Source organism: Schistocerca nitens, chromosome 4, assembly GCF_023898315.1.
Source record: "Schistocerca nitens isolate TAMUIC-IGC-003100 chromosome 4, iqSchNite1.1, whole genome shotgun sequence".
In the NCBI taxonomy this organism is placed as follows: Eukaryota; Metazoa; Arthropoda; class Insecta; order Orthoptera; family Acrididae; genus Schistocerca; species Schistocerca nitens.
The window spans coordinates 697552784-697570438 of NC_064617.1; the positions used below are offsets into that span (position 1 = coordinate 697552784).

The following is a 17655-nucleotide window of genomic DNA, read 5'->3' on the forward strand; positions in this document are numbered from 1 at the left end:
GTAGCAACTGCTGTGTACTGTTATTACATATTTTAGTTTGATAGTTTGGACTGTTGTACCAGTCAAAATTTGGTTGGTTGACTTTTGTAAAATTACACCGAACCGAAAACTGTTTTATTTTGGGTTAATGACTTTGTGTGGCCGTAGAAGCACTACTGATGACAAGCAAGGCCATCACAACTTTTGAAAGCATCTACCGTGATGAATGCAAGGTTACCAAATAAATATGTGTGAGGTGGATGGAGCTTTAGGCATTGTGAGTGAGTATACAGCATCCTGCATGAGGAAGTGCAGATGACAGCTGTGTGACTACTGATGGAAACCACATTTGGAAGAATGTTTCAACATAGTGTGTGACATCTTCTGTCACTATCTGCAAGACTTTTTGTGCTGACTGTGGGTGATATCTGGATCAATCATTACACTCCGTAGTTGAAACAGCATTAGTAGAGTGGACAAAGGTGGATGATAGTTTTCCTGATTAGGTAAAGACCAATTTGTCAGCTGGTAAGGTATTCACCATTATTTCTTGAGATTCCTGAAGTATGATCCTCATATTACTGAGAAAAAGAACGCAACTAGTCGCTGTTGTGCTTTATCATGTGTTTCTTTACAGCGTGAGTTGAATGAGAAGTACTTGATTGACCAGAGGATGTCACTGGAACCACATTCAATGTCATCATCACTGTCATTTGACTCGTGAACATTTTTATTCAACTTCTTTGGGCATCTTGTCACTGGATTTAGTTCTTTCATACCATACGATGTAACTGTAGATTTGAAGGTCATGAAAACTGCCAACATGAAAACTGTTTTTTTTTTTGGTTCACTTTAAAATACGAACATCTATAATATTCTTTAGTAATTGCCATAGAAAGCTAGTTGAAAATGTAATATAGTTTGATATGGATAAAAATGTGCTCATCGGGCAGCAGGCAGAAACATGCAATGACTCCTGCCGTCTGGGTTCAGAGGTCATCCTCAGTTAGTACAGGTGGTTGGCGGGATTGGTGAAAGCGGAAAGCCTCGCTTGCGGGGTGGAATCAGAACTAACTATTTGTAGTATCGTTCCCAGAACCCATCGCGGTACTCTGGTTTGGAGCTGAGTGGAAGGCTTAAACCAGAGGCTCAGACGATTCTGCGGAGATCTGGGGTGCAAATTTCTCGACCTCCGCTATCGGGTGGAGAAATGTAGGGTCCCCCTGAATAGGTCAGGCATGCACTACACGCCGGAAGCAACTACAAGGGTAGCGGAGTATGTGTGGAGTGCACATGTTGGTTTTTTAGGTTAGAAAATTCCCTCCCTAGGCCCGACAAGACGCCTCCTGAGACACGGCAAGGTAGGAGTAGTCAAAATGCAACAGGGAATAACAATATTAATGTGCTAATAGTAAACTGCAAGAGCGTCTATAGAAAGGTCCCAGAACTGCTCTCATTAATAAACAGTCACAACGCCCATATAGTACTAGGGACAGAAAGTTGGCTGAAAACAGACGTAAACAGTAAAGAAATCCTAAACTCAGATTTTAATGTATACCACAGAGACAGGCTGGACAGTGAAGGGGGAGGCAAGTTTATAGTGATGAGAAGTGCAATAGTATCGAAGGAAATTGATGGAGATCCGAAATGTGAAATAATTTGGGTGAAGGTCACGCTTAAAGCAGGCTCAGACATGGTACTTGGATGTCTCTATAGGCCCCCTGGCTCAGCAGCTGTTGTGGCTGAGCACCTGAAGGATAATTTGGAAAATATTTCGAGTAGATTTCCCCACCATGTTATAGTTCTGGGTGGAGATTTTAATTTGCCGGATATAGACTGGGAGACTCAAACGTTCATAACGGGTGGCAGGGACAAAGAATCCAGTGAAATTTTTTTAAGTGCTTTATCTGAAAACTACCTTGAGCAGTTAAACAGAGAACCAACTCGTGGCGATAACATATTAGACCTTCTGGTGACAAACAGACCCAAACTATTTGAAACAGTTAACGCAGAACAGGGAATCAGCGATCATAAAGCGGTTACTGCATCGATGATTTCAGCCGTAAATAGAAATAGTAAAAAAAGTAGGAAGATTTTTCTGTTTAGCAAAAGTGACAAAAAGCAGATTACAGAGTACCTGACGGCTCAACACAAAAGTTTTGTCTCAAGTACAGATAGTGTTGAAGTTCAATGGACAAAGTTCAAAACCATCGTACAATATGCGTTAGATGAGTATGTGCCAAGCAAGATCGTAAGAGATGGAAAAGAGCCACCGTGGTACGACAACCGAGTTAGAAAACTGCTGCGGAAGCAAAGGGAACTTCACAGCAAACATAAACATAGCAAAGCCTTACAGACAAACAAAAATTACGCGAAGCGAAATGTAGTGTGAGGAGGGCTACGCGAGAGGCATTCAATGAATTTGAAAGTAAAGTTCTATGTACTGAGTTGACCGAAAATCCTAAGAAATTTTGGTCTTATGCCAAAGCAGTAGGTGGATCAAAACAAAATGTCCAGACACTCTGTGACCAAAATGGCACTGAAACAGAGGATGACAGACTAAAGGCCGAAATACTAAATGTCTTTTTCCAAAGCTGTTTCACAGAGGAAGACTGCACTGCAGTTCCTTCTCTAGATTGTCGCACAGATGACAAAATGGTAGATATCGAAATAGACGACAGAGGGATAGAGAAACAATTAAAATCGCTCAAAAGAGGAAAGGCCTCTGGACCTGATGGGATACCATTTCGATTTTACACGTAGTACGCGAAGGAACTTGGCCCCGCTTCTTGCAGCGGTGTACTGTGGGTCTCTAGAAGAGCGAAGCGTTCCAAAGGATTGGAAAAGGGCATAGGTCATCCCCGTTTTCAAGAAGGAACATCGAACAGATGTGCAGAACTATAGACCTATGTCTCTAACGTCGATCAGTTGTAGAATTTTGGAACACGTATTATGTTCGAGTATAATGACTTTTCTGGAGACTAGAAATCTACTCTGTAGGAATCAGCATGGGTTTCGAAAAAGACGGTCGTGTGAAACCCAGCTCGCGCTACTTGTCCACGAGACTCAGAGGGCCATAGACACGGGTTCACAGGTAGATTCCCTGTTTCTTGACTTCTGCAAGCGTTCGATGCAGTTCCCCACAGTCGTTTAATGAACAAAGTAAGAGCATATGGACTATCAGACCAATTGTGTGATTGGATTGAAGAGTTCCTAGATAACAGAACGCAGCATGTCATTCTCAGTGGAGAGAAGTCTTCCGAAGTAAGAGTGATTTCAGGTGTGCCGCAGGGGAGTGTCATAGGACCGTTGCTATTCACAATATACATAAATGACCTTGTGGATGACATCGGAAGTTCACTGAGGCTTTTTGCAGATGATGCTGTGGTGTATCGAGAGGTTGTAACAATGGAAAATTGTACTGAAATGCAGGAGGATCTGCAGTGAATTGACGCATGGTGCAGGGAATGGCAATTTAATCTCAATGTAGACAAGTGTAATGTGTTACAAAATAGTAGGTCAACAACTGGAAGCAGTTAATTCCATAAATTATCTGGGAGTACGCATTAGGAGTGATTTAAAATGGAATGATCATATAAAGTTGATTGTCGGTAAAGCAGATGCCAGACTGAGATTCATTGGAAGAATCCTAAGGAAATGCAATCTGAAAACAAAGGAAGTAGGTTACAGTACGCTTGTTCGCCCACTGCTTGAATACTACTCAGCAGTGTGGAATCCGTACCAGATAGGGTTGATAGAAGAGATAGAGAAGATCCAACAGAGAGCAGTGCGCTTCGTTACAGGATCATTTATTAATCGCGAAAGCGTTACGGAGATGATAGATTAACTCCAGTGGAAGACTCTGCAGGAGAGACGCTCAGTAGCTCGGTACGGGCTTTTGTTAAAAGTTTTGAGAACATACCTTCACCGAGGAGTCAAGCAGTATATTGCTCCCTCCTACGTATATCTCGCGAAGAGACCATGAGGATAAAATCAGAGAGATTAGAGCCCACACAGAAGCATACCGACAATCCTTCTTTCCACGAACAATACGAGTCTGGAATAAAAGGGAGAACCGATAGAGGTACTCAGGGTACCCTCCGCCACACACCATCAGGTGGCTTGCGGAGTATGGATGTAGATGTAGATGCAGAAAGGATAGGGAAATGTGGAAGCCTTCAGAGCCAGTGTTTCCATCTGGCAGAAGGTTCAAAAGGAAAGAAAGAGGGATAAAGGAGAAGACTGTTAAGGTTTAGGAAATGGGGAGAGTTACAGAAAGAGAAACCCAGGTCAGGGGAAACTTACTGGATGGGATGTGAAGGAAAGATTGATTATTGGTGCCTGCATTGTACAAGATTTGAAACCTGAGAGTTTGAAGGTGGAAGATAGGACATTATGCAAGACAGAGATCACTGAAGGAAGAGGAAAAAGTCATGCAGGAGTCAGAGTGGAAAGCTAAGTGTGTTATACTTGGTTAACAGGTGTGGAAGGGGAATAGGCAGGTTGAAGAGTAAAAGATATAGAAGCCAAATGGTTCATGAGGTGAAACAGGCACCGAGGTCACAGCTGTCATGCTATACTTTGCAACAGGATGTTGTGTGTTGGCAGCCTGTATATACCCTCTGTTTACAGAAATGTGGAAAAAGGGGGGGGGGGTTGGCGGTTGGGAGACAAAAAGCTGTTTTAGGTATGGCAGGTAAAAGTCGCATAGAAGGGATCTCATTTCATGGCATGATTATTTCACTTTGGTATGAAAACCTCCATTTGTTCTGAATAGCTAGTCTTCATAAATACCCATAAGTTGCTAAAAATTTGGTGGTGGTAGTGATGATGATGATGATGATGATAGCTAGCTTCTATTGTAATATTGGAGTTTCTGGTATTGTTCAGTACATTGTACTTTAATTTTTTTTCCCTTGCAAAAAAATAGATAAATGAATTGATGGATAATTTTAAACAATGCTATTGGCCACTATAAAGTTATCGAAATGAAACATCACCAATATATTTTGAGTGTTGTATTTCAGATAGGCTTTTTTTCTATCGCAGACTTGTTTACAAACACTACAATGTTTGCCTTGGAGAATGATCTTCCGGATGATCTCCTGTCAACTGGCTCATGGAGTACATCTATGGAAAGTGCTAAGCAGCCTCCACCAGGTCCAGGGCCAGGTTCTGGAGGTCAACCAGGCACAGCACTCCAGAATGGGACTGTTGAACAGTCTCAACAAGGTGCTGGGACCGCAGCTGAAGGGGCTCGTCAACATGTAGCAGCACAGCAGCAACAGCAACAACAGACACAGCAACAGCAACAACCACCGCAACAAACTCAACAACCACAACAGCAACAGTCACAGCAGTCTCAGCAGCAGCAGCAGCAGCAACTAGTGCAGCAGCAACAGCAGCAGCATCACCTTCTGCAGCAGCAACAACAGCAGCAGGTACATAATGGTTTTTCTTATATGTTGTTATACAAAATTTTATTACAGTGAAATCATCCATTGTTAGTAATGTGTGTTCCATTTTAGTCTTGTTACTGTTTTGTAAATGGACAAGATGTGTGCTACATTGATAAGGTTTCTAGAATTGTCATTTGCTTATTGCATTTGTGAGGAAAGTTGGTAAAGTGGTCTCTTGCGGATTGTTAATTCATCAGCTTTAAATATATTGAAAAGGGAAGGGGAAAACACTGTTTTATTGTGACGACACACACTCAGTCTGCTGATGCCTTCTTGTGTATCACTGATAAAAAGGATTTGCAATCTTCAAGGAAGTCAGAGCTCAGTAGTGTCACTAAGTGCAAAGTATCCAAACAATTGCCGTATGGGCTTTACATTAACCCACAATTGGTGTGCTTGAGTCTGCAGGATGAAATGCACACGATAAAAGAATTTATTCAGTGGACGTTCCTTTGTTGACTTGCATCTGTCTTATTTAATGGCCAAAAAAGTGCACATTTCCAGTTGCAGGTGACCTATATAGCAGATTCCTGGAGCAACATAAATTTGATTTTCAGTATTTCAAATAGTTACTGACTCAATTTAAACAATTGAAAATTCTGTCACTCTACTTTTTAAGAGATATAATCTTACATTGACATTTGAGCATAATAAGACAAGTATTAATGTGAGGAACCCTATATATGTCTTGAGGCAGCATAATTCATGACACACTGATTATTTAGACTAAATTCAATAGTATGTGAGATTTAAACCATCACAGAAAATGCGGGTAAGGCAGAAATCCACTAACAAAGCCGCCTACATTGTACATGCTCTACCTCATCTGGAGGAGGATGCTAAGTTCACCGGACTTGGATACGATGTGACGTCATTATGACGTATACACGTTACATCGAAAACTATAGAAACCGTATATCGACTATTCGACTTTTGTGAACTTTCGAGAGATTGTGACGGTAGCGCTGTGCTCTGCGCCATTCGTTTAAATGTGTTTTGCGTTCCTTGCGTTTAAATCGTGTATTGTACTGTGTTTGTGTCCTGTGCGTTGTTTTTCGTTTGCTCGTCTCTAATTATGTGTTCAGCATTCGAGAGACTAATGAGAGAAAAGCTTACCACCATGGAATGCTTTGACACTATCATACCACCATGGAATGCTTTGACACTGCATTCAATCATTTCATACGTCAATCAGTACTAGACACTAACCTTTGGTTAAGATTACATTGAGAAATCCACTTCCCCTCATATTTCATCTCCGGTCGACGATTTTTCTTCAACAATGCGTCATATTTTTCTTTTTAAGTTCGAAATTCAATCATTCTACACATCAGTCATTACTGGACATTAAGGTATCTGTCTCTGCGGTCAGTGTGTAAAATTGCTTGGAATTACGATTGATAAAAGACTATCTTGGGATGGACATATAAATTACTTAGCTAACAAACTTGCACGAGTTCTCTTTCAGCTATATAAATTAAGAAAAAAAAGTCAGCAAGAGTATGCTTCTACAATCTAATATGTACTGACAAGACCAATTGTATGAAACCATACTAAAATGTTGATAATAAATAAATATTATTTTCGGCGTAAGCATTCAATACAACAATCACACAATCTAATCTGGTCGGGACATAAGAAGACTTCACTTTTTTATGTGGTGTTTTCAAGGCCACGGTCAGGAATATTTCTATTAATATCCAGCTCTTTTATTTTGGCGAAATACATATACACTGCCACACTGTGCTGTTTTCAGAATCGCACGTGTCAAAACAAACCACTAGCTGACGACAGTTTAGAATCTCGAACGTTCGTAAAAGTCGATAGGTGTGTTAATCGACTAAAGCGTATACACGCCATAATGACGTCACATCAAATCCAGGTTGGGTGAACTTAGCATCCTCCTCATCTGGAGTATTGGTTCATATATGGGTTCCTTGCCAGAGAGGATTTACAGAGGACATTGAAAAGTTCACATAACAGCAGCTCATTTTCTAATTGTCACGAAATAGGGGAGAGTACGTTGTGGATATGATAAGTGAGTTGGGGTGGTAATCATTAAAACAAATGATTTTTTCAATGCAGCGAGATCTTTTCATGAAATGTATCCCCAACTTTCTCCTCCAAACGCTATTCTTTGTAGAGATCGAGTTACTTGTGGATTGAACAGAAAAGCTATCAAAACTATATTTTCATACAAACACAGCAGTACAAGACTGCACGAAAGGTTATAATATATTTGCATATTAGTTGGTAAAAAGTGTGGGTTGTTACATAGATAGCAGTTACTTCAGTGAAAGTTGAAAATGTTGTAAGAAGGGGCATTAGGGTAGGTGGATGTATAGAACAAAATCAGCAATGCAGGCAATTGTGATTATAGGAATTGTTTGGCACTATGAAGTTACAGAGGGTCATAAGATTTCATCTGTTTGTGAGGAAGGAGTCATTTATATCTTTTGAAGTGTTGCAATGTAACTAAATATTTCTCTTTTCAATGTAACCAAATATTTCTCTAACTTAATTGAATTTTGTGCCGTGTGTTTGTCAAGTTTTGTCGTGTTTGTTATGTCAGTTGTTGGTCATTATAGAAGACAAGCTCTTTTAAGGCAGCCATTGGAGGAAATTCATTATCAGCATACTTAAACATTGTTACTATGTTTCTGTGTATCAGTATCTGAAAAAATATTTTGTGCTTTCAGGGAAACAAAGGACTGGTGGTCAACTCCATGGGGCTCACTGCTGGAGCACTTGGCAGTAAGAGCCCCAGTTTACAGTCTGCACCAAATGTATCTGTGAGCAAGGGTGTAAACTCATTAGTAGTTAGCTTGAGCAGTTTGCCCTCCAGCATAGCTTCAACACAAACAATGACAGGGATCAGCATGGGAATGAATAGTGGAGGTGGCATGATAATGACAAGTGCTGTTCATAATCCTGTCCAGAATGGGCCACTCGTTGTGTCAAGAACTGTAGGCTTACAACAACAACCACAGCAACAGCAGCAGCAACAACAAAGCCATCTTGTTGCAAGGGGACAATCACCACACCAGGTGCACACAGTTGGAATAGGTGGACCACGGATGCAGGTGAGCATTTTGCAAGTCATTGACAAATAAAAATTGATTGTTTTGTCTGATTTAATTTGTTGCTGAGTGTGTTATTGACCCAGAAGTTTTAAAATGGTTTGTGCTGTATTGCAAGGACTGAGTGAAATGATAGGGAGGTGGTAACAAAATGGTTGAAAAATCCAATTTTCTGCTCAATGTTTTGATGAAGTCATTTTTAACATGACCAAAAGGAAGACTCAATGTTGTGAAGGATTGTCACCTTGCTGCACTTATTTCTTCCATGTTATATACCAGATGTTGGCAACATGTCTCCATGTCAGGTTGAAGGCAGCTAGTGGGAGGATAGCCAATGAACAGCGTTTGCTTTTGCTGCACATTGATGTTTTCGTTTCTACATTACAGATCAATCGGTCACCACAAACTAGATTCTGTGCTTGAGACACAATCATTAATAATATTTCAACACAGATAGTCAAAAGTGCTATATATATCAATTATAGAAATACCTGTATACAACGAAAGGAGAAAGTGAAGGGAGGTTCATATAACCAATGTGATGATTTCAAACAATGGAAATTCCTTGTGGGAATAAGATGACTGCCAACTCCAGTATCTCGGGCCAGAATGAAACTACCATGTAGGTTTCAAGCAGCAGTCTGGAGGGGCTAAGGCAGAGGAGCGGAAGGGATAGTATTGTATGGTTGGGGAGAGAGACGAACACTGTCTGGTGGAGTGTGCAGGGCCTGGAGTGCCAACAGGTGCAGTGTTAGGATATAATGGAGCATCCAGGTGGGGAAAATGAAGTGAAGAAGGAGCGGACTGGGAAAAGATGGGTGGGTGCATTGGTAGAGGGTGGGAGACGAGAATTGGAGGAGGTGATGGGATAGAGGGGGTGGAAACTGTTGGATGGAGGGTGCTGGAACAGTATGTTACCATATGGCCAGGATAATTATGGGAGTAGAGAATGCGTTGTACAGATAAGCCTATCTCTACAATTCAGCAAAGCTGGTGGAGGGGAGGATCCAGAGGGCTTGGGAAGTGAAGCAACTATTGAAATAAGAAATGTTACATTCAGCTGCACGTTGTGCCACAGAGTAGTCTACTTTGCTCTTGGCCACAGATTGGCTGTGCCCGTTCAGCCTGATGACCAGCTGGTTGGTAACATACCATTATAAAACTCTGTGCAATGATTGCAGAAGAGCTGGTAAATGACATCACTGCTTTCACAGGTGGCCTGGCTTCTGATGGGGTAGAATAAGCCTGTGACAGGAAGTGCTTTGTGGGTGGGTGGATAGGGCAGGTCTCACACCTGGATCTTCCACAGGTAAATGATCCTGGTGCCAAGGGTTGGGATTGGGAGTGGCTTAGGGATGAACTAGGATATTGTGGAGATTGGGTGGGCAATGGAACACCCCTTTAGGAGGGTTGGGAAGTATTTTGGGTAGGCTGTCCCTCATTTCAGATCGTGATGATAACTAATCAAAGCCCAGGTGAAGAATTTGGTTTAGTTGTTCCTATTTTGGGTGGTACTTGGTGGCAAAGAGTACACTGCTTTGTGGCTGGTTCTTGGGGGTGGAGGGAGACTTGTGGGTGTGAGGGGGAAATGGCATGGGAGATTTCTTTACAGACTAGGTCGAGGGATAGTGTCTGTTTCTGAAGGTGTTGGCGAGGCCGTCAGCATACTGAGCAAGGGAGTTCTTGTCACAGCAGGTATGGGGATGGGAGTGATTTTTTTTGTTTGAAAGGTCGGTATCCAGATAATTGTTGGTGGTTGGTGGTTTTAATGCAGACAGAGGTGCAGATGCAATCATTAGAGAGTAGGTGGTCAGCATCTAGGAAGGTGGCACACTGGATTGAGAAGGACCATGTGAAGTGAAAGAGAGAGAAGGTGTTGAGGTTGTGAAGGAACGAAGATAGTCCAGATCATGAAGATATCATCATTGAACCTGAACCAGACTGGGTGTTTGGCATCTTGGGAGGCTAGGAATGTTTTCTCTAGAAAGCCCATAAAAAGGTTGGCATAGGAGGATGCCATGCAGGTGCCCATGGCTGTGCCACAAATTTTTTTATATCTTCCCTTCAAAGGACGAGTAGTTGTGGGTTAGGACAAAGTTATTAAGGTGTATGAGGAATGAGACAGTGGGTTTGAAGTCTGAAGGTCACTGGGAAAGCTAGTGTTCAGTAGTGGTAAGATAGTGGGCATAAGGGATGTTGGTGTAAAGGAAGGTGGTGTCAACAGCAACAAGTAGGGATCCTGGAGGTAAAGGCGTGGGTATGGTGAAAAGTCCGTGAAGGAAGTGATTGACGTCTTTAACATGGGAGGCTAGAACACGAGTAATTGGTTGGAGGTGTTGGTCAGTGAGGGCTGAAACCCAGCAATACTGGACATCCCATAGCGGCTGGTTATTGTGCCGCCACTAATCATAAACATTCTGACGACTGATAGTTGTAACACAGTGAATGTGTAATAATACAGCTGGAGGTGGTTTTCATTAATTATTAATATTAGTATCAGCTGTGGTGCCCAACATGATTAAAATTCTTAAATCATTGGCTACACAAATCTGCTGTTCTGCCATATTAACATCTATGATTGTACGCAACATGTGTTACCAGCGTTCACTTTATAATAAATACGGCAAAATGGAGCCTTGGTTGGATTTATTGAGTATTCTTCATTGTTGTAACCTTGGCTCAACAGGTCTAGAACATTATTGCTGCTGTTATAGAAAGGCAGCAAAAATTAAGAAATGTGAGAGCTTGCGGAACCTTGGTGAGGAAAAAGAAGAAGAAGAGACCAAAAAATCAAAAGAAGGTAGCTAAACGAGATTATAATTATTATAGAAAAGGACAAGAAGGAAAGGTTTGTTGAGAAGTGGAGAACAAATTGGGGAAACATTTGTGCCCTTTGAAGAGGGCAACATTACAGTCTGTTATAATTTTTAAGACTATCCCGGTGATTTGTTGTCATCTCGCAGAATCGGGTGTACTGCCAGTGGTCCGTGTCTTCCCAACACGATATTCCGATGTCGTAACTCGGCATCTTCATTGTTCCCTGATGAAGACGCCGAGTTACGACGTCAAAATATCGTGTTGGGAAGACGTGGACCACCGGCCGTACACCCGATTCTACGAGATTACGGTCTGTTGTTCATGACAGGGGAAATGTTGCCTATGAATCTATAACAGCCCAACATCAAGACACAACTTTGAAAACTTAGTACTGTGAACTTTCGTGAAACTCATTGTACTTATTTGCTTCTACATCTACATCTTCATATATACTCTGCAAGCCACCATACGGTGCTTGTACCACTATAAGTCATTTCCTTTGTTGTTCCACGTGCAGACGAAGGGAGGGAAAAACACCCGTCCATAAGCGTCCGTTTGAGCCTTAATTTCTCTTACCTTTGTGCTCCTTACACAAAATGTGTGTTGGTGGCAGCAGAATTGTTCTGCAGTTAGCTTTACATGCCAGTTCTCTAAATTTTGTCAGTAGTTTCCCTCGGACAGAATATTGCCTTCTCTCCAGGGAGTCCCATTTGAGTTCCTGAAGTGTCTCAATGACACTTCGGTGTTGTTTGAACCTACCGGTAACAAATCTACCAGCCCGCCTCTAAATGGTTCGTTGTCTTCCTTTAATCCAACCTTGTGCAGATCCTAAACATTTGAGCAATACTCTAGAACAGGTTGAACTAGCATCCTGCATGTGGTCTCCTTACGGATGAACCATACTTTCCCTAACTTCTCCCAATAAACCAAAGTTGACCATTCACCTTCCATACTGCAATCATCATATGCCTGTTCCAATTTTGCTTCCAAACTTAACACCTAGATATTTAAAATACATGACTATTAAGCAGGACACTACTAATTCTGTATGCAAACAGTACGGGTTTGTTTTTCATACTCATCTATATAACTTGCAGTTTTCTACATTTAGAGCTAGCTGCCATTCATCACACCAACTATAAATTTTGTGTAAATCGTCTTGTATCCTCTTACAGTCTAACTTGGACACCTTGCCGTACACCACAGCATCATCAGCAGACAACCGCAAATTTTTCTGCCTACCCTGTCTGCCAGATCATTTATGTACATAGAGAATAACAGTAATCCTATCACACTTCCATGGAGTTCTTCAGGAGAGCTTGAAGATGCCCTTGTATCTGATTAATGCTCACCGTTGAGGACTACACAATGGGTTCTGTTACTTAAGAAGTCTTGAGCCACTCATATATCCGGGAACTTATTCCATGCACTTGTACCTGTGTTAACAGTCTGCAGTGGGCACCATGTCAAATGCTTTCTGGAAATCTAGAAGTATGGAATCTGCCTGCTGCCCTTCGTCCATAGTTCACAATATGATAGGAGAAAAGGGTAAGCTGAGTTTTGCAGAACGATGCTTTCTAAAACCGTGCTGATTCCTGGAGATCAGCCTTTGGTCTCAATAAAATTTTTTCTATTTGAGCTGAGGATGATTCTGCAGCAGACTGATGTTAGGGATATTGATCTGTAATTTTGTGGATCCATTCTTAAACCTTCTTATATATAGGAATCCATTGCTATTTTTCCAGTCGCTTGGGACCTAGCGCTGGGCGAGAGATTTCATGATAAATGCAAGCAATGTAAGGTATCAATGCTGTAGAGTACTCTTTGTAGAACCGAGCTGGGATTCCATCCAGACCTGGCAACTTACTTGTTTTCAACTTTTCCAGTTATTTCTTTATGCCCAGGCATGCTTATTATTATGTTGTCCATAAGGGAGTCACTTCAACGGTCAAACAATGATATGTTTGTATGATTCTCCTGTGTGAATGATTTCTTAAACTCGAAATTTAAAACTTCAGCTTTCATTTTTTGCTCTCTTCAGCTAACACCTGACTTGGCGATGAGCGACTGTATGAAAGACCCATTTAGCGGTTTTACATAGGACCAGAATTTTCTCAGTTTTGTCAATTATAGATGGATAAATTGAAAAAAATTTTAAATCAGTTTGGTTGATAGCTAAGAATATTTGAACTTTGAATCTCCACATTTTTTAACATTTAAGAACACATTTCGCAACATCATTTTGCTACTCACCCTTTTACGTCTTCTGCACCATTCTCCACATGTTGTGGACGTGTATACCCACATAGTTTGGGTTTTCCTACAGTGCCGTGGACATCTGAATGCATTCTGAGCTGCTGACCACATTGCTGTGGATGGGTTACTTCCATTTCTCGGTGAATAAAAAGGTTTCAAGTATTTATTGTACCACATATGTACCTTATTGCATACTATCTATAAACAAAATAAAAAATAAAAAAAACCTCATTTTGACGTCTTGAATCATTTTTTACATATGACAGTTGTTATGACCACGTGATTCATGATTCGCAAGGATGTGAATTGGCTCATCACATGCAACCCAATGACTCGTGAATGAAATGAGAAATTCTTCTGTTCTCAATTTTAAATAGAAGTTCAATACCTTATCTACATACCATTCATTGCAAATCCCCACCACCACGACTCATGGCTCTTTTGAGAGTTCATGCGTGGTGCACATGGGGCACTGAGTTAGTCCAGCCCTTTCTTCCTTCTCGCATTGCATTTCCTTCCCAGTGATCCTCCCTCCCTCCCTCCCCTCACTTCTTCCCCTCTGCCCTGCCCTTCCACTATCTTAGTGTTGTTACTTATGTCAACCTGGCTATCCAACTGGTTTCTTGTATTTCTTCCAGTTTTTGTTCATCTTGATTTTTCTTTGTCAACTTTCCAATTTGTTGTTTTTGGTCCCCCATTGGGGTTCTACCTCACCTAAATTTTTTTCTCCGTGGTTTGAGCCAACTGGGAAAGAACACGTTACATAATATCTTCGGCATGTGGCCTTTCTGCCTTTTTCATGTTTTCCTCGATGCCATTGTCCTGCAACACCCCAAGGATATGGCTCAGTGGTTAGTACTCTGGATTCACATTCGGACGATGACAGTTCAAACCTGTGTCTGGTATCCAGATTCAGGCTTTCAGTGACTTTCCTAAATTTCTCCAGGCAAAGGCTGGGATGGTTCTTTTGAAAAGGCACCGCCAATTTCCTTCCCATTCCTTGACGCAATCCGAACTTGTGTGCCTTCTCTGTGACCTCGATGTAGACAAGATGTTAAACCCAATCTTTCTTCCTTTGTCCTTCAATTCTATGTAGCGAGAAAGCTAGCAAGTCTCTGAGGTGGAGTCATTATTTGCCCTTTTGGTTGAGTCCATTGACAGCACAGGGATCACACACCTAATAACTGAGCTGTTGCCTCCTGATGTGTATCTAGGAGAGGTTGCTTGTCATTCTGGAGCATCAAAACTCCTGGCAGTGGCTGCCTTGCCATACGGCTCTTGCTGTGGCTGGATGGCATCCATGGGAAAGGCCCCTGATCAGAGTGAGTGGTGTCAGTGTGGACACATTGTGTATGAAATGCATTGGTCCTGTTTGGCAATGGATCTTTCAGTGCTACTTCTTATGACCCTGCAACCTTCCCATCTCTGGCTTACCCTGGGAGGAATGCCAGGCTCACGGGCTTGAAGTGAAACCCTTTCCCTGCTATGTATTCAGAACCAGGACTGCCATAACACTTTGACTGCCACTAAACTGTTATTTTCTGTGGAAACTGTCAAAGATAAGTTTGCTAAAGGAGAGTCACTCATTAAGATGCAGTCTGGTTTGCTGTTGACCTAAACTACTTCTGCTGTCCAATCTCCAGCTCTTTATGTCTGTGCCGTCTTGATGACGTCTGGGTTCCCATTACTCCTCACCAGTCTATGAAATGGTGAAGAGTGTCATTTTTCGTAGGGACTTCATTCTTCAAACTGATGAGGAACTCCGAGCCAATCTGGAGCGATGGGGTTTTCATTTTGTTTGGCATGATCAGAAAGGGTGAAGGACAGTCACATTGATACTGGTTTATTCTAGTGTTTGAGGGAGGTGCTGTCCTGAAGGAGGTCAAGGTTATGATTTATCGTTGTGATGTGAAGCCAGACAGCTCACCATCCATGATATCGTTTTTGTGTTTATGTTTCTGGCACTTCTTCCTGTTGTATGGGTATCCCTATGCAGTGAATGTGGATGCCCAGTCCATGAGGGGAGCTTCTGCGTTCCATCACCCGTGTGTTAATTGTCATGACCATCACTCTTTGTGCTCTCCGGATTGCCTAATTTATAAGAAGGAAAAGGAAGATACAAGAGTATAAGTCCCTTGATGATTTATGCTACACTGAGGCATGTCAAAAATAAGACTGTCTTTACCTTGTGCCAGTGACATCTAACCTCCTCCTTCATCCTTACCCTAGTCCTGCCCCATTCTCCAACCCCCTTCCTTTTCAGTTCCCACGCTCTCCCCTCCAAGTGCTGCTCCCCCTACCTGGCCAGAGAAGCCCCCCCCTTCTTTGGTGCCTATCAATGATGGGGCACCCCCCCCCCCTCACACACACACACACACACACACACACACACACACACACACAGGTGTCTTGCAGACCAAAGGCCTGCTCCCACAAGTCGCCTGCAGGTCCCACAGTCCATGCGCCCCAAGGTGTTGCTCGCTCACTCTCAGTTGCAGACCTCGCTGAAGCCTGTTCTCTCTCCGTGCCCTGCATTCCTCGATCTAAGAAGAAGAAACAGAACAACAAGTAAATAGAAACATAAATCCCGGGACAAGGCCCCTCTGGTGCCATCAGAGGTACCGACTCCCCCCCTCACAACCTGAGTGTGGTGTTTTGTTTATGGAAGACACAGTGTCCTTGTTGGTGGTGGATGGTAACCTGGAGGTGTGAATGGCTTCAGCCTATTTGCCTCCAGTTTGGATCCGCATTCGTGCATATTCAGTGGAATTGTAAAGGCTATTACTGTCATTTTTCAGAGTTGCAATCCCTAATTTCCTTTTACTCTGCAGCTTGTGTAGTTCTCGAGGAATCTCATTTACTGATGCTCACTCACCATCCCAGTTCCATGCTTTCTGTTGTAACTAGCTTGGCCCTTTGAGATTTTCCGGTGGTGTTTGCACATTGGCCCATACGGATGTTGTTAGTACATGGATCGCTCTTCATACTGTGTTCGAAGTGCTTGCTGTCTGGGTACACTTGGGCACTGCAGTCACAGTTTGCAGTCTCGTGTCTCCCTCCTGAAGAGCATCCGTGCCTATTGTCCTAACTGCCCTCCTTCAGCAGCTCCCTCTTCCTTCCTCAGCCTTGGGGATTTTAATGCCCATCATCCCTTGCAGGACAGTGCTTTTTTGTCTAGTCTTAATAATAATGTTTCTTAATAATAGTTCCCCTAGCTGTTTTAGTGTCACTTATAGCAGTTTCTCTGCCATTGCTCTTTGGCTCATTTCCCCTCCCCTTCTTCTTTCATTACAGTGATTGCCACATGGTGACATCTGTAATAGTGATCCCATTGATTCTCTTGTTCACTTCCCAATGGCCAGGTTACCCCACTGATCTTTTCATTGTGCAGATTGGTTTCTATATATCTCCAAGGATTGTGCAGATTGGCGTCTACATACCTCCCAGGTTCTTTTTACCTCCTCTTTGCCAGGTTGTATTGATGAAATAATCTGTGATGTGTCCAGTACAATTATTTGCACTGACATTGCCATTCACTGCTCGACGGGCCCCATTTGTCACTGTGATAGAGCACGGCCATTACAGTTGCCTCTGTGATTGCTGTCGGGCCTTGCAGTGCTTTAGATGGTGCTAGTCCTCCGCTGCTCTTATTATTTTTAAATTTCTTCATGCAAGTGGGTGTGTTGGGAACACTTGTCTCCTCCCTAGGTTCTTCTGTCTCTTCTTCACGGGTGTGGGCTATGCTCCACACCCTACAAGTTTGCAAACTGCAGTCATCCATGCCAGGCAGTGTCCTTTTGGGTGGCCTTTGTATTTATCCATCGGTTCTCGTGGTACACCTGGTGACACATTTTGTAATGGCATCAATGTCAACCTCCTATCCAGCCGCCGTCCTCCTCTGGAAACAGCAAGCTGAAGCTTTCCACTTACCTTTTGCCTCTTGTCAGGTGGAATCGTACGGTGAATCTTTTACTGAGTGGGGGCTACTTCTGTCCCTTTCCTGTTCCCATAATTCAGCCCCTGGCCTTGAGTCCATCCGTAACCAATTGCTTAAACACCTCAGG

General features: G+C 42.5%; 1 protein-coding gene across 1 annotated transcript in view; it reads left to right on the forward strand.

Annotated features, from left to right (window-relative positions):
- The window catches only part of LOC126252037 (CREB-binding protein-like), a 164642-nt gene that overhangs the window by 22828 nt on the left and 124159 nt on the right, over positions 1-17655 (forward strand). The window contains exons 3-4 of the mRNA XM_049952826.1: positions 5029-5420; positions 8138-8521. Of these exons, the coding sequence (XP_049808783.1) occupies positions 5029-5420; positions 8138-8521 (776 nt within the window). The remainder of the gene's footprint in view (positions 1-5028; positions 5421-8137; positions 8522-17655) is intronic.